At 39.4% G+C, this 13,662-nt stretch overlaps 1 protein-coding gene across 1 annotated transcript in view; it reads left to right on the top strand.

The window, feature by feature from the left end:
* FLT3 (fms-related tyrosine kinase 3) overlaps window positions 1-13,662 on the top strand; it is a 62,097-nt gene that overhangs the window by 11,221 nt on the left and 37,214 nt on the right. Inside the window, exons 3-7 of the mRNA XM_012723383.1 lie at window positions 1,485-1,600; window positions 9,946-10,075; window positions 11,646-11,773; window positions 12,922-13,061; window positions 13,157-13,310. Of these exons, the coding sequence (XP_012578837.1) occupies window positions 1,498-1,600; window positions 9,946-10,075; window positions 11,646-11,773; window positions 12,922-13,061; window positions 13,157-13,310 (655 nt within the window). The 5' untranslated portion in view covers window positions 1,485-1,497. The remainder of the gene's footprint in view (window positions 1-1,484; window positions 1,601-9,945; window positions 10,076-11,645; window positions 11,774-12,921; window positions 13,062-13,156; window positions 13,311-13,662) is intronic.

Here is a 13,662-nt window from a genome sequence, read left to right as displayed (position 1 = left end):
TACTCTCCACTAGATGTTGCCTACTTTGCTTTTGGACAGGTAACCAGAGTGGTAGCCAAAGTCATAGAGCTGATATGGATTGCTTAACTCAGTACCAATACATGTTTAATAGCTTATTTTTTTAAAGATTTATTTGTTTACACATATAAGTGGAACAGCAGGTGAGACAGGAGAGGTCTGCCATGCCATGTGGGTTGCTCCCTGGCTGGGGATCAAATTCATTCTGCGGTGGATGCAAACAGCTTCATAGTGCTGTGCTTATCCCCTTGTGCCACCAGGGAGGCTCAGTACTAATACATTTTCAAGCAACTTTTCTCCAGTAAAGAATTTCAGAAATTTGTAGCTATGCTGACTCATAGCCAAAAAGCTTGAACACCTAAGCCTTGATAACTGTCATATAGTGTTTGATAATATGCACAAGAGTTTACAAATGGTATTAGGAGAGTAAATGGTTTGGAAAAAGCACATCACCAAAATATCTGCAAAAATAAATAAAATACATATCCTACTAATATGCTATCTGTGTGGATGCAAGAACATATACCCTTGAACTTGCTGCATGGGGGTGTGTAAAGCAGGGCTCCTCCAGCATAGTGCTTTTGAGTTGCCTGTGAATCTTGTTACATTCTGATTCTCTTCAGAGACAGTTTTTGTTCAGTAGATCTAGGTGGGGCTGAACTTCTGCATCTGTCAACTCACAGATGATGCTAACACTCTTGGAGAATAACCACACTTTGAGTAGTGTGAGCCTAAAAGTCATAAAGGGTCCTTTTAAATCCAATATTACTCAACAAACTACTAGAGACTATTTTAAGCTCCAATACCAATTGGTATTACCAACCACACATCAACCTTTTTCTTTGAATTTAATGCCCCTAGCTAAATTTATCTTTACTGAGTATCTGAAAGGTTAAAATTACGAACACTGAAACTTTCTTCTTACATTTATGTGCTATGACAGTGGGATTATTATTTCATAGGAAAGTGCCTTCTGTCAAATTTTTGCTTGACTTGTTCATCTAAAGAGAGAGGCACAGAACAGAATGTTCTTATCTCTTTGTATCTTGTTATACAAAAAGCTGTTTCTGCAGAACTGAGGCTGGTGGCCAGGTGACTGGATAAACAGACTGTGGGGCTGCTCTATTATTGAATAGACTGGCCCTTCACTGGAATGGCCTGTACCACACAGCTGTGCAGTCTGACACAGGAGCTTTCCCACCTAAGGGCTTGGAAGCATGAGGTGAAGGTGCTGGAAAGGAGGTCACCTGCTCCCAAAGGAATGACTGGTTAAAAGTCAAGGCAGACTTGCAAGGCTAGGCTGGGTGCTGGGTGCTTAACAGAAGCTGTGTTCTCCACCAGGGAGACCTGTGGGCCACAGAGATTGGACACAGGAGTCACCAAACCGCATTCTGACTCAGTATGAGATTTTTTGTTTTAGTTTCACATATTCTCCAAGCTAATAAGTTCTCTTTCTTGCTTTTCAGAGGAGTAATTTCCATGGTCATTTTGAAAATGACAGAAACCCAGGCTGGAGAATACCTACTTTTTATCCAGAGTGAAGCTGTCAATTGCACAATATCGTTTACAGTGAGTATAAGAAGTAAGTGCAGCTTGTTACCATGTATTCAGAATATTCTAGAATTCATAAGTTTTGGTTTTTTTATCAGCTGCTCTAGACACATTTAGGTTTCTCCCCATTGATTGAATTCAGTAAATTGATTAAGTTCACTTTAACCATCCACATAACTTTTTGGGACTCTCTGACATGACTCATGATGTCAGAATGAGCATTCTTAAAAACCGAGACATCCTCTGCTCAGATCTTCCCCCACTTTATTTTTTCCAGCTAGTTTACAGAAAAGAAATGGAAAACATTCTGGCCTTGAACTCAAAATTTTAGTAGATCTATAAATTACATTTGGCAGGTCACTTAATCTCTCTGAGCCTCAATTTCCTTATCTGTACAAAGGGGATAAAAGTACATAGCTCACCTGGAAAAGATCATGCTTAGTGAGATAAGCCAGAAAGAGAAAGAAAAATACCGGATGGTTTCACTCATAGCAAGAGTATAATGGACCAGGCGAGAAAATAACAAAAATAACGAACAACCATATACCAGAGACATTCTGTGGGGGTGGAGTGGGGAATGGGATCAAAAACGGGTGGGGGGGAGGGAGGGAAATGCATGGGACTATGGTGGTGGCACAGGGGTGATTTGGTGATGGGAAACCCGCGGAGATTACAATCGAGATGGAAAAAAAAATGTGCAAAATGATGTAAAAATAAACTTTGTAATAAAAAAAAAATAAACCACTATCAATGTTAAAAAAAAAAAAGTACATAGCTCACAAGATTATAAGACCATAGCATTATCCAACAGAACTCTCTGACGATGAAAATATCTGTGTGTTCTGTCTGATATGATCATCATTGGTCACTTGTGACTGCTGATCATCAAAATGTGACCTGTGTGACTGAGGTATCAAAGTTTTTTTTTTTTTTTAAAGATTTATTTATTTATTCATACAGAACTGGGGTACAGGCCAGAGATGCGGAGGGTGAGAGGATTCACCAGAGACAGAGTGGGGCACAGAACAGGCAGATGGCCGAAGTACACTGCTGAGGGGAGCAGCGGGCGGGTCAGGAGAGGTCTGCCTCGCCATGTGGTCACCTCCGGGGTGGGCGGGGATCGAACTCATGCGGAATTGGCTTTAGTTTCTCAGTGCAGTGCTTTAACCCACTGCGCCACCAGGGAGGGCCCCTCAAAGTTTTAACTTTATTTAATTTTAACAAATTAAAAATTGAATTTAAGTAGTGATGTATAGCTAGTGGCTACTGTCCTAAATAAATGCCAGGCCACTAGGTAAACTATAAGGAATAATCCAATGGTTCTTACCTACCCAGCGAGATAACTGTGCAATTGGCCAAACCACCAACTAAATGTATCTTCTGGCTTCTGCTTGTTTCCCCAAGTTATGAAGCCTAAAGGTTGCACAGACTCAGTACCATCCATACGGACAGCTTTACCTTACTTGACAGACAGCTTTACCTTACTCGACAGACAAGGGCCAGAGGTGGGTGTATTCACTTAGGTCTAGCACTGTCGGGGGCCAAAGCAGTGCTCCAGAAACTCCAAATTTATGCCTTTTTAAAACAGGGCTGTGGTGTGTGTGCATCCAGCCTGCAGACATATCCCAGCTCAGTGATGACCACAACCACATTTTGGGGAGGTGTTTGCATATTTCTTCTCCAGTCATCTCAACCATCCTGCTTTCATTCACGTAGATGAGAAAATCACCTCGCCCAAAGGTTGTGGTCACAGGCATGAGGACCACAGCTTGAGGCTGAGTTAGGCAGGTCTACAGTTTCTGCATCACACAGGACTAGCTCTTGTGTGAGAATGCCTGGTCTTGCAGGGAGATCAGAAGCAGACGAGAGCACTGTGGCCAGCTAGAGTCCCAGAGGTTGTTTTATTATTATTATTAAGTTTTATTTATGCATACAGAATGGGGGTACAGGCCAGAGGTGAAGGGGCAGTGAGAGGATTCACCAGAGAGAGAGTGGGGAAGCAGGACAGGCAGATCAAGTGAAATACACTGCTGAAGAGCAGCAGGTGAGACAGGAGAGGCCTGCTGCACCATGTGGGTCACCTCCCTGGCAGGGGATGGAACTCGTGTTGAAGTGGCTGCTGATAGCTTCCCAGTGCTGCACTTTGACCAGGGAGGGCCCCAGAAGGTCTTTTTACTAGAACTGACGGTGGGATATTATTTCTAAATTCAGCCTGAAAGAGTAAAATCAGACAAAGTAAAAATTTGTCAGGATTTATTTTGAAACGCCCTTAACATACTTTAAAGTGTAAGACTGGAACCCTAGAAGCTCAACGGTCAGGAGCTTTGTTTCTTTGATTTCCATCTTCTTCCCTATCCTTTCCCCAGCTGCCTACCCTCCTCTATGTAAATAAGTCTGTGCTTCAGAATGGAAGAGATAAACGAATTCTGGCTTGCTGGACATTCTTTTTTTTTGTGTGTGCGCAATGTTTATAGTTGAATTTGTGTAAGTTAAGTGGGTATTTGCTGCATCTCAATTACACTTAGGGTATTTTCCTTTCACTTAAGATTTGCCATGTAAAAATATAAGTAACATGGTTTTGACATTCTGCTGGGTGGTGGGGTTCAAAAAATCAGGGTTGAGGGAGACTTGGCAGAGGTCAAAACGAAAAAAGGAAAGGTTTCGTAAACCAAAAGTCCAGTATTAGCCAACAGTATAGCAAGGTGGCTTACAAGGAAATCTGAACCCTGGCAGCTTCCATGAAAACAAAATGTCTATATATATATATAGAACAGAAAATAGAAAGCTTCCACTAATTTCATAAATATATATATATATGTGTGTGTGTGTGTATATATATATATACAACTTCCTTCCTATATATATATATATATATATATATATATATATTTGCTATATATATATATTTTTTATAGTAGAACTGAGATGCAGGCCAGAGTGTGTCAGGGAAGGTATGAGAACATTCACCAGAAACAAAGTGGGGAACAGAAAAGGCAGGTTTAATGAACTACACTGCTAAGAGGAGCAGCATGCGAAACAAGAGAGGTGTGCTGTGACATGTGGGTCAGCTCCCTGGACAGGGATCACACTCGGGCAGTAGAAGTAACAGCACTGAGACTTAACCCCTAGGCCACCAGGGTGGGTCCTTTATATTTTTTCTCAGGTGAATATTGACAAAGCAGAACAACCAGAATCATGACAAACTTGAAATTCTTTAAATTAGGAGCAGATGAAGGCACTGAGAATATTTAGCATAGAGAAAAAAATAGAGTATTTTGAGGAGAAGAAAGATAGCTTACTGTGTAATGTGGAGAAAATTCTTCTGGTATGAGTCAGGAAATCTGGACTAACTAGTTAAAATATTTTGGATGATAATTATCTCCCTTGACCATAATTTCTCATTTTAAATCTTTGAAAAAAATTCATGTGGAAGCAAGTTATATTTTAAAAAAGAATTTCTCTAGGAGATGAAAGAGACCAATGGTTTAAAATTGCAAGGAGAAAACTAAAAGCCACCACAAAGTGGGAAACGATATTTGCAATTTACATAATCAACAAAGGTCTAATAGTCTAAATAGTCAATAAGCATATTTAATCTATAATTTTAAAATGCCATTTAGACCCACAGTGATATACAACTTTATATCCACTAGATTGTGTTGAAAATTTAAAAATTTTGGTGAGTCTCTACATTAATGGGAAACCTTAGGCCCTACTCAATATAACCACATTGGAAACCAGACTGTCATCATTTGTGAAGCTAAGACCATGTAAACCAGCAGTTCTCCTCCTAGGTATATTGTTAAACTTATATACCTATATCAAAAGGAATATGTAGAATATTCATAGCACCATTGTAGCAAAAAATTGGCAACAACCCAAATGACTGCTGCAAGAAAATGTAACAACAGATTGCTGTATGTGCACACCAAGGGACTACTATGTGATCATTAAAATTTTTAAAAAAGCATGGAAGTATTGCAACATGAAAACTATGGGTGATTTTTATTATTTAAAAACTTATTTATTTAAATATATTTATATATTTAACATTATTGTTCTTTTTTTTTCTCACAATGTTTGTTTTCTTTTCTCAGGTATAGTCCCCATAGAATTTCTACCATCAATTCACCTGTGCTCCATCACCATAGTCCCTTTCCCTGGTCCTTTATTTAGTTCCCCTACTTGCCTTCTATAAGTGAAATCATCTGATAGTTTTCTTTTTTTCCTTTTGGCGTATTTCACTGTGCATACTCCCTTCAAGCTCCATCCATGTTGTTAATTTTTTTGATTGCTGAATAGTACTCCATAATGTATATATACCATATCTTCTTGATCCAGTCATCTGTTTTTGGACAATTGTGTTGGTTCCAAGTCTTGCCTATTATAAATAGTGCTACAGTAAGCATAGGGGTGCAGGTATCCTTTTGAATTAGTGTTTTTGTGACCTTTGGGTAGATTCCTAGGAGTTGAATTGTTGGGTCATCTGGGAGCCCCATTTTTACTAGTCTGAGGAATATGCATATTGCTTTCCATAGTGACTGAACCAGTTTGCATTCCCACTATCAGTGATTTTTTAAAACTTTAGTTGGATGGGAAAATGTACTTTTGAAAGACATGTTTAGTAATATACACATTGCTATGTGGTAAAAAGATTTTTTAAAGCATGGGAATGACAAACACAAAATTTAGGGTAAAAGTTATCTAAGATTGAGGTGAGGAGAAACATTACTACATTTAAAGGGATATGTTAATATTCCAGTTATTGAGCTCAATATGGGTTCATGGGCATTTTGTTTTATTATTAAAACTCCCAAAACTGTATTTCACAAATTATTTTATGCATGTATGTGTATGTAAATACATATACATTTACACATACACAGATATATCATGATATTTGTAAACAAATTTATTATAAGGAGGGAGTTTGGAATTCAAGATAGGAAAACTTTCTTTAAAGAGGAAATTGCTTTAAAAAGAATCTTGGGAGAAAATAAAAGGTGGCGGCAGAGTAAAGACACCGAGATCACTGTGTCCAGGCTCGCGGAGGAATTTAGGACTGAAAATAGACTATAGACTTACATACTACGAGTTTCAACCCAAATGAAAACACCCTGGACTCACTAGAAGAAAGATAACTGAGGGAGAATTGGCGATTGGGGAGTTCCGATAAGAGAACTCCCCTCCTCCACCCCGGGAGGGCTCAGGCGCCTGGAAGTTCGGCGGGCTGGGCTGCAGGAGCTGCTTTACCCCTTGCTAAAGCCCTGGAGGTGAAGGGAGAAGTCTCAGCTCAGTGAGTGGAGCCCAGGCTGAGGAAAGACTGCAGATCCAATCCGGATCACCTGGGCGCTGCCCAAAGCCGTTGACAGACCAGCTTGACCAGCTCGAGAGTGGGTAAGATGGTAGCAGAGTAAAGACTCCGAGATGACTATATCCAGGCTCGCACAGGAATATATAAAAACAGACTATAGACTTACACACTACAAGTTTCAACCCAAATGAGAACACCCTGGACTCACTAAAAGGAAGATAACTGAGGGAGAATCAGCAATTGGGGAGTTCCATGATGGGGGTGGCTGCAAGGCTTACAACCCTTTCACTCACCCCCACAGCATAGGCCTGGAGGTTTGTTCCCACCCAGCATTAGTCACTAAGGCAGGGCCAGCAAGTTCACAAAGCCCCTGAGATAAAAGGGAGCAAAAAAAAAAAATACTTAGACTGAATCAAAACAGACCCATTAACACTCCCCCAAGTGATAGAGAAAGACTGCTCATGGAGAGATGGCTCTGAGTGGGCACAAAGAGCCCTGGAGGCCTAGAGGGAGGACTGACAGTCTGCACAACTGTGGGGTGTGCAGAATTAGGACTCAAGGTGTTACTGAACAGCAGTGGCCAGAAGACATGTGAGCCAGGAAGGCACTGCCTTGCAAGGCTCACTGTGCTCAAAAAATACACAAAACCAGTGACTGGCTCAACCACAGGCCCAGCTGCAACATTTCTAATGCACCCCACCCTCTGGTGCTACATCCAAGCATAGAAGGAACCTGGGACATCAGAAGTCTACAAAGATCAACAGGCCCTAGCAGAGACAAGGACTCAACGAGTTACCAGAAGAAGCTGAACACCACAAGAGACCCCTGAGCGTCACTGGCAGAGACAACAGACATAATTCCACACAGTAGGGGCTGGAAAAACAGGAGATATTGAAACAAAACAAGGCTCAGAATACCCTCCACAACTGCAGTGTCTGGAAGTCCCTCTGCCATCCCATAAAGAACAGCCAGAAAAAAATGCCAGTCAATAACAGCAACACTGTCTCAACGAATAGAAAGTATTAGAAAATACATGACAGGGAAAAGAAGACAAACAAATATTCAAGCAAGTCCACAGGGGGGAAATTCATCACAAAAAGATCATTCAGCAAAAACCACCAAAGAAATAGAAGAACTGCTCAGCCTACCAGATAGAGAATTCAGAATCATCATGATAAACAAACAAAAAAAAGATGAGAAGATGAGAAGGAAAAAAATGAAATGAGGCAAACCATCAAGGAGTTGAAGAATGCAAACAAGGAAATGAATGAGAGAAATGAAAAAGACATGAGACAATCAATCAACGGACTGAAGAAAGAAAATGAGATGTTAAAAAAGGAAATAGAAGAATTCCAGGAGATGAAAAGGCCACTAGAGGAGATAAATAATATGAAATAATGAAAACAGAATAGATGAAATGGAAGAACGAATCAGCACCCTCAAAGACACAGAAACAAAGAGAAGTAAAAAAGAAAAAGAAATAAAAAGGAAAAGGAATGAAGAAACACTTCAAGAGCTATCTGACACCATTAGGAAAGGAAATATCAGAGTTACAAGTATCCCAGAAGGTGAAGAGATAGGCCAAAGAATAGAGAAAATATTCACAGAGATAATAGAAGAGAACTTCCCTAATATGAAGGAGACGAAAGTAGACATCCAAAAAGCAAGAATAACACCAAACTACCATGATGACAGGAGAAATACAGCAAGACACATTATAAAAAAATTCTAAGAATACAAGACAAGGAAAAGATAATGAGAATGTCAAGAGGGAAGAAACAAATAACCTATAAAAAGAATCTCTCCTTGGGAGTTAGTGAACTCTTTTCCTTAGGAGGGTCCAGGTAGAAGCAGAAAGAAAGTTTAGGTTAAGCAGCATAGGAGTGAAAGTGGAGGGGAGGAGTGAGGCATAATGTTCTAACCTGCACAGGAGGCCAAACTGAACTCTAAATTCTGTTCTACCCTCTCCTGGTGTATCTCTGCATTTCTAAATCAGTACATTCTTGCCTATGTCCAGATAAAATTATGGGAGAGAATTTGAGTTTCAAGCAATATAAGTATGAGTTTTAAACTTTGTAATTTTTGATCCTCCAAAGAAATGTTCTTATTCACAGACCCTGTGAATATATTAACTTAGCAAAAGGGGTTTTGCAGAAATGATTCAGAATCTTGAAACAGGAGCCTCCCTGGTGGGGCAACAGGTTAAGCCAAAGCCCTATGAAGCTACCTATACTCCCTGTAGCTTGAGTTCAATCCCCGGCCCCAGAGGTGACCCACATGGCACAGCAGACCTCTCCTGCCTCACCAGCTGCTCCCTTCAGCAGTGTATTTCAGTACATCTGCCCATTCTATTCCCCATTCTGGTTTTGGTGATGTCACTGATGCTCCTGCTCCTCTGGCCTGTACCCCAGCTCTTGTATGCATGAATAAATAAATCTTTTTAAAAAAATAGAATCTTGAGACGGGAGATTATCCTAAATTAGGCCATTGAGCTCAATGCATACAAAATGGTACTAGCAAGGGAAAGACGGGGGTGGAGAATCAGTGAATGGGGGAGATGTGACAGAAGCAGTGGTCATAGTGAGCTGAGTAGGAGGCTATGAGCCAGGAAATTCACAAATCAACTTGGAAAGTAGAAGAAGCAAAGATGGTTTTGAGTTGTAGTGGAGGAGCTTCTAGACAAAAATAGAATAAACTTTGTTAATTTAAATTTGCTTTTTCCTGTGCATGTCAATATTTCTATTTTTACATGACTTTGCTCTACTTGGTTGTATATAGATCTGTGAAATAGCCCCCAATTAGCAGTAAGTGTTAAATTTAGTTGATTTTAATGTTTTGATGAAGAGGGACTATATTATTAAAGCATGATCCCTTCCAGCTTCATCCATGTTGCTGCAAAAGGCATGAGTTTATCTTCTTTGATTGCTGAGTCATGTTCTATTGAGTATATGTGCCACCTCTTTTTAATCCAGTCATCTACTTTTGGGCATTTGGGTTGATTCCATGTTGCAAAGACCATTATTTTTATAATTTTAAAATGTCAATAATTTGTGATGCTCTAGGTACACTGCTTTATACATTAAGGAGACCTTACTTCAGAAAAATGGAAAATCAGGATGCCTTGGTCTGCATATCTGAAAGCATTCCAGAACCAACTGTAGAATGGGTATTTTGTGATTCACAGAGTGAAAGGTAGGCATGTGGTCAAGAGAACTGCTATGTTAACTTCACATTTTGGGTCTTTTTCTAATACAGTTAACATCACATCAAAAGCATGATGTATCATTGTTAGAACAGGAGCATTTGGTTTCTAAAAGAGTGACTAGTATAGACCACAGGGAGGTGAAGGGAACTTTTTAGTCAGTCCTTCAACTGGGGACCCATCCTGAATGTTCTACTACACAAATAAGAGACTTTTAAAATTACAGGACAGTTTCCTACGCATTGGCTGGGGAAAAAAGAAAGGAACTGGTTTTAGCTTATAATTCCCCAGAAGTAAGAAATTCTCTATAGATAAATATTTCAGTTGTGGTTATTGTGTTTATTTGGAGAAAGCAGTTTAAATGTGCTTGTGTAAAGATACAGAATCTAGCCTTGGTTTGAAGCCAAGTGTGCTTTTCATCTGTGTGGCCCTGAGCAAGCTACCTGATCTGTCCTTGCTGCATCAGAAGAAAAGGAAGGATACACTATTTTTACCTTGTAAGTTTGAGCTGACAATTAGATGGATTAGTATATGTGAAGCACATAGAACCATGTCTGGCAGGAAAAAAAAAAGTTTGCTTTTTCATTTGTATCATAGCTAAGTTCTCACAAAGTAAGAATTCATGCAATTTGAATTAACTAAAATTACTAAACAACCTTCTTTAAAAAATGGGACTAAGTAGATGGTAAAAAAGCAAAATATCAGGTTACAACGATATGAGTGTGACACCAAATTTTAGAGGAAAAAGCACTGTAGATACATGTGTAATGTGTGCGTAGAAAACAAAATGAAAGGTTGGAAAACTTCCTAATAAAATAGTAACAGTTGTTTCAGAGTGGTAGAAAGAGGAGTTATTTAAAATCCTTTGAATTTTTCTGTTCTCCAAAATTTTGCAACAAAAATTACTGCTTTCTTATAACAGTGATAATGATAATAATAAACCTCAAGGAATGATGCATAACCAAACAAAAAAAGAATACACTGGACTGAAATAACAAATAGGAGCAGAGGGGTTCTGGAGACGTGGGTTCTGCTGAGGCTGAGAGGGAGGGGCTCTGACGAGTCCTGCATGTGGCCAATTTCCTGAGAGTGACCCCTGCACTGTCCTCCTCGGCAGGCTTACTTACACTCTCACCCTCTCACTATTGTCCTCTCCTGTCTTGGTGGAGAAGATGCCTACCTTGTTCAGTATATTTCACCTAATCCAGTTTCCCTTTTCCCGCCTTCTCTTCCTCCCCCACCCTCCACTCCTCTCTTCTTTCTCAATTCTTTTTTCATGCTCTTTAAAAAAATAGCAGCAAAAACAAAAGAGGTCACCAAACACAATTTTAAAGTGGTTTGCTGTGTAATTCTCTCTAATGTTATTCTAATTGTTGAGATAACTAGTAACTAAGTCATTATCCTCTGAACTCTTCCCTGAAACCATAGATTTACGTTAATTTAACTGTGACCTGCTTTTTTCGTTGTGCTCTAAAACAAGCTCTAGAACATTAAATTTTGTTTTTCTTCAAAACAGTCTCTTGAAATTTTAAAACACACTTATTTGTTTTCTAATTGTAGCTGTAAAGGAGAAAGTCCGGCTGTTGTTACAAAGGAAGAGAGTGTTCTTCATGAATTATTTGGAACAGACATAAGGTGTTGTGCAAAAAATGAGCTGGGCAGGGAATGTACCAAGCTCTTCACAATAGGTGAGACCATAGTATTATGTGTTTCGGTTGTTGGTATATTCTTCTTATTCTGTAGTTAGGGCTACAATGGCTGCATCTGTACTGAGCTTGTACAGATTACCATTATCCCCTAAGTGATACAGTGCGACAACAGTTGCTATAGCACTTACTTTGTATTAGGTATTATAAGTAATCTAGATGTGATGGATATAGGATGATGGCGTAGGTCATGTGCAAATTCTATACCATTTCATATAAGGGACTTCAACATCCATGATTTTTTGGAAAAGATTTATTTATTTATGCATACAAAACTGGAGTATAGGCCAGAGGTACAGAGGTGGTGAGAGGATTCACCAGAGACAGAGTGGGGAGCAGAACAGGGAGAGCAACGAATTATACTGTTGAGGGGAACTGCAGGTGGATCAGGAAAGGTCTGCTGCGCCATGTGGGTCACTTCAGGACGGGGATCGAACTCATGCTTCAGCGACTTTAGCTTCTTAGTGCTGTGCTTTAACCCACTACACCACCAGGTAGGGCCTGATTTTGTGTGTGTGTGTGTGTGTGTCCATGGGAGTCTAAACCAATCCCCCATGGGTAATACAGAGGACTGTCTGTAGTTTCTTTATACCATTTTATTTATTTTTATTAATTTATTAATTTATATTTTACATCTTTTTTTCTTTACTGTATTTGCTTTCTTTTCTTTTTATCTTTTTTAAGTATTTACTTACTCATTTATGCATACAGAACTGAGGTACAGGAGTGGTGAGAGGCGTTACTAGAGACAGAGTAGGGAGCAGAACAGGCAGATTGATGAAGTACTGAAAGCAGAAGTTAGTGAAACAGAAGAGGTCTGCTGTTGCCATGTGGGTCACTTCTGTGGTTGGGGATCGAACTCGCTGTGAAGCAGCTGCAGTGAGCTTTGTACAGCACTTTTACCGGTTGTACTACCAGAGAGGGCTATATTTATACCATTTAATGTAATATAGATTCCGCAACTCATTTCTTCATGAAAGAGTTGAGAGTCTCTAAAAGATTCTTTTATTAAAGTGGTTAGTGACATTTGCGAGGATATGAAAATCTTTGTTTTTCAGAGTATTTGGAGTATATTTATTGATGAGGAAAAAAATCAATTTTTTCTTACTTAATATGTTTTCATCTTCTAGATCTAAACCAAACTCCTCAGACTACACTGCCACAGTTATTTCTTAAGGTAGGAGAACCCTTATGGATAAGGTGTAAAGCTGTTCATGTAAACCATGGATTTGGGCTCTCTTGGGAATTAGAAAACAAAGCCCTGGAAAAGGTAAGATGTTAAGTTTTGTTCTGAAAATGCAGAACAGTGACTTAATAGTCCAAGTTGAGATCATTAAAGTCAAACTCTGTTTTATTGAAATCTAGGGCAGCTACTTTGAGATGAGTACCTATTCCACAAACAGAACTATGATACGGATTCTGTTTGCTTTTGTATCATCAGTGGGAAGAAATGACACTGGATTTTATACTTGTTCCTCTTCAGAGCATCCCAGTAAATCAGCTTTGGTTACCATCCTAGGTAATGCAGGCTCTCAGATAATGTATATTTTATTTTATTTTTTTATTGTTTTAGTGTGGAATGTGAGGTACGTACTATAAATTCTGGCTTCAATATAACATTAGGAAAAAAAAAACCTGAGAAAGAAAGTGAAGTAGAATAGTTTTGTGCACAAAATCTGCCCACTCCCTTCCTTTCCAATTAAACCAGGCCTGCTTGGATGCCATTCTATGCACAGACCATATTATAATGTGACCATCCACTTGTGAATGTCTGTGTTCCAACAGACTGCAAGTTTCCTAAGGACAGGGCCAATCCTTTTTACACTTGTAGTCCCAGAACCTGGCAGAGAGCCTGACAAAATAGACTTTTT

The sequence above is a fragment of the Condylura cristata genome, unplaced genomic scaffold (genome assembly GCF_000260355.1).
Source record: "Condylura cristata isolate star-nosed mole 26May11 unplaced genomic scaffold, ConCri1.0 scaffold00010, whole genome shotgun sequence".
In the NCBI taxonomy this organism is placed as follows: domain Eukaryota; kingdom Metazoa; phylum Chordata; class Mammalia; order Eulipotyphla; family Talpidae; genus Condylura; species Condylura cristata.
The sequence above is the reverse complement of the archived record's forward strand: the minus strand, read 5'-3'. Positions and strand labels throughout refer to the sequence as shown.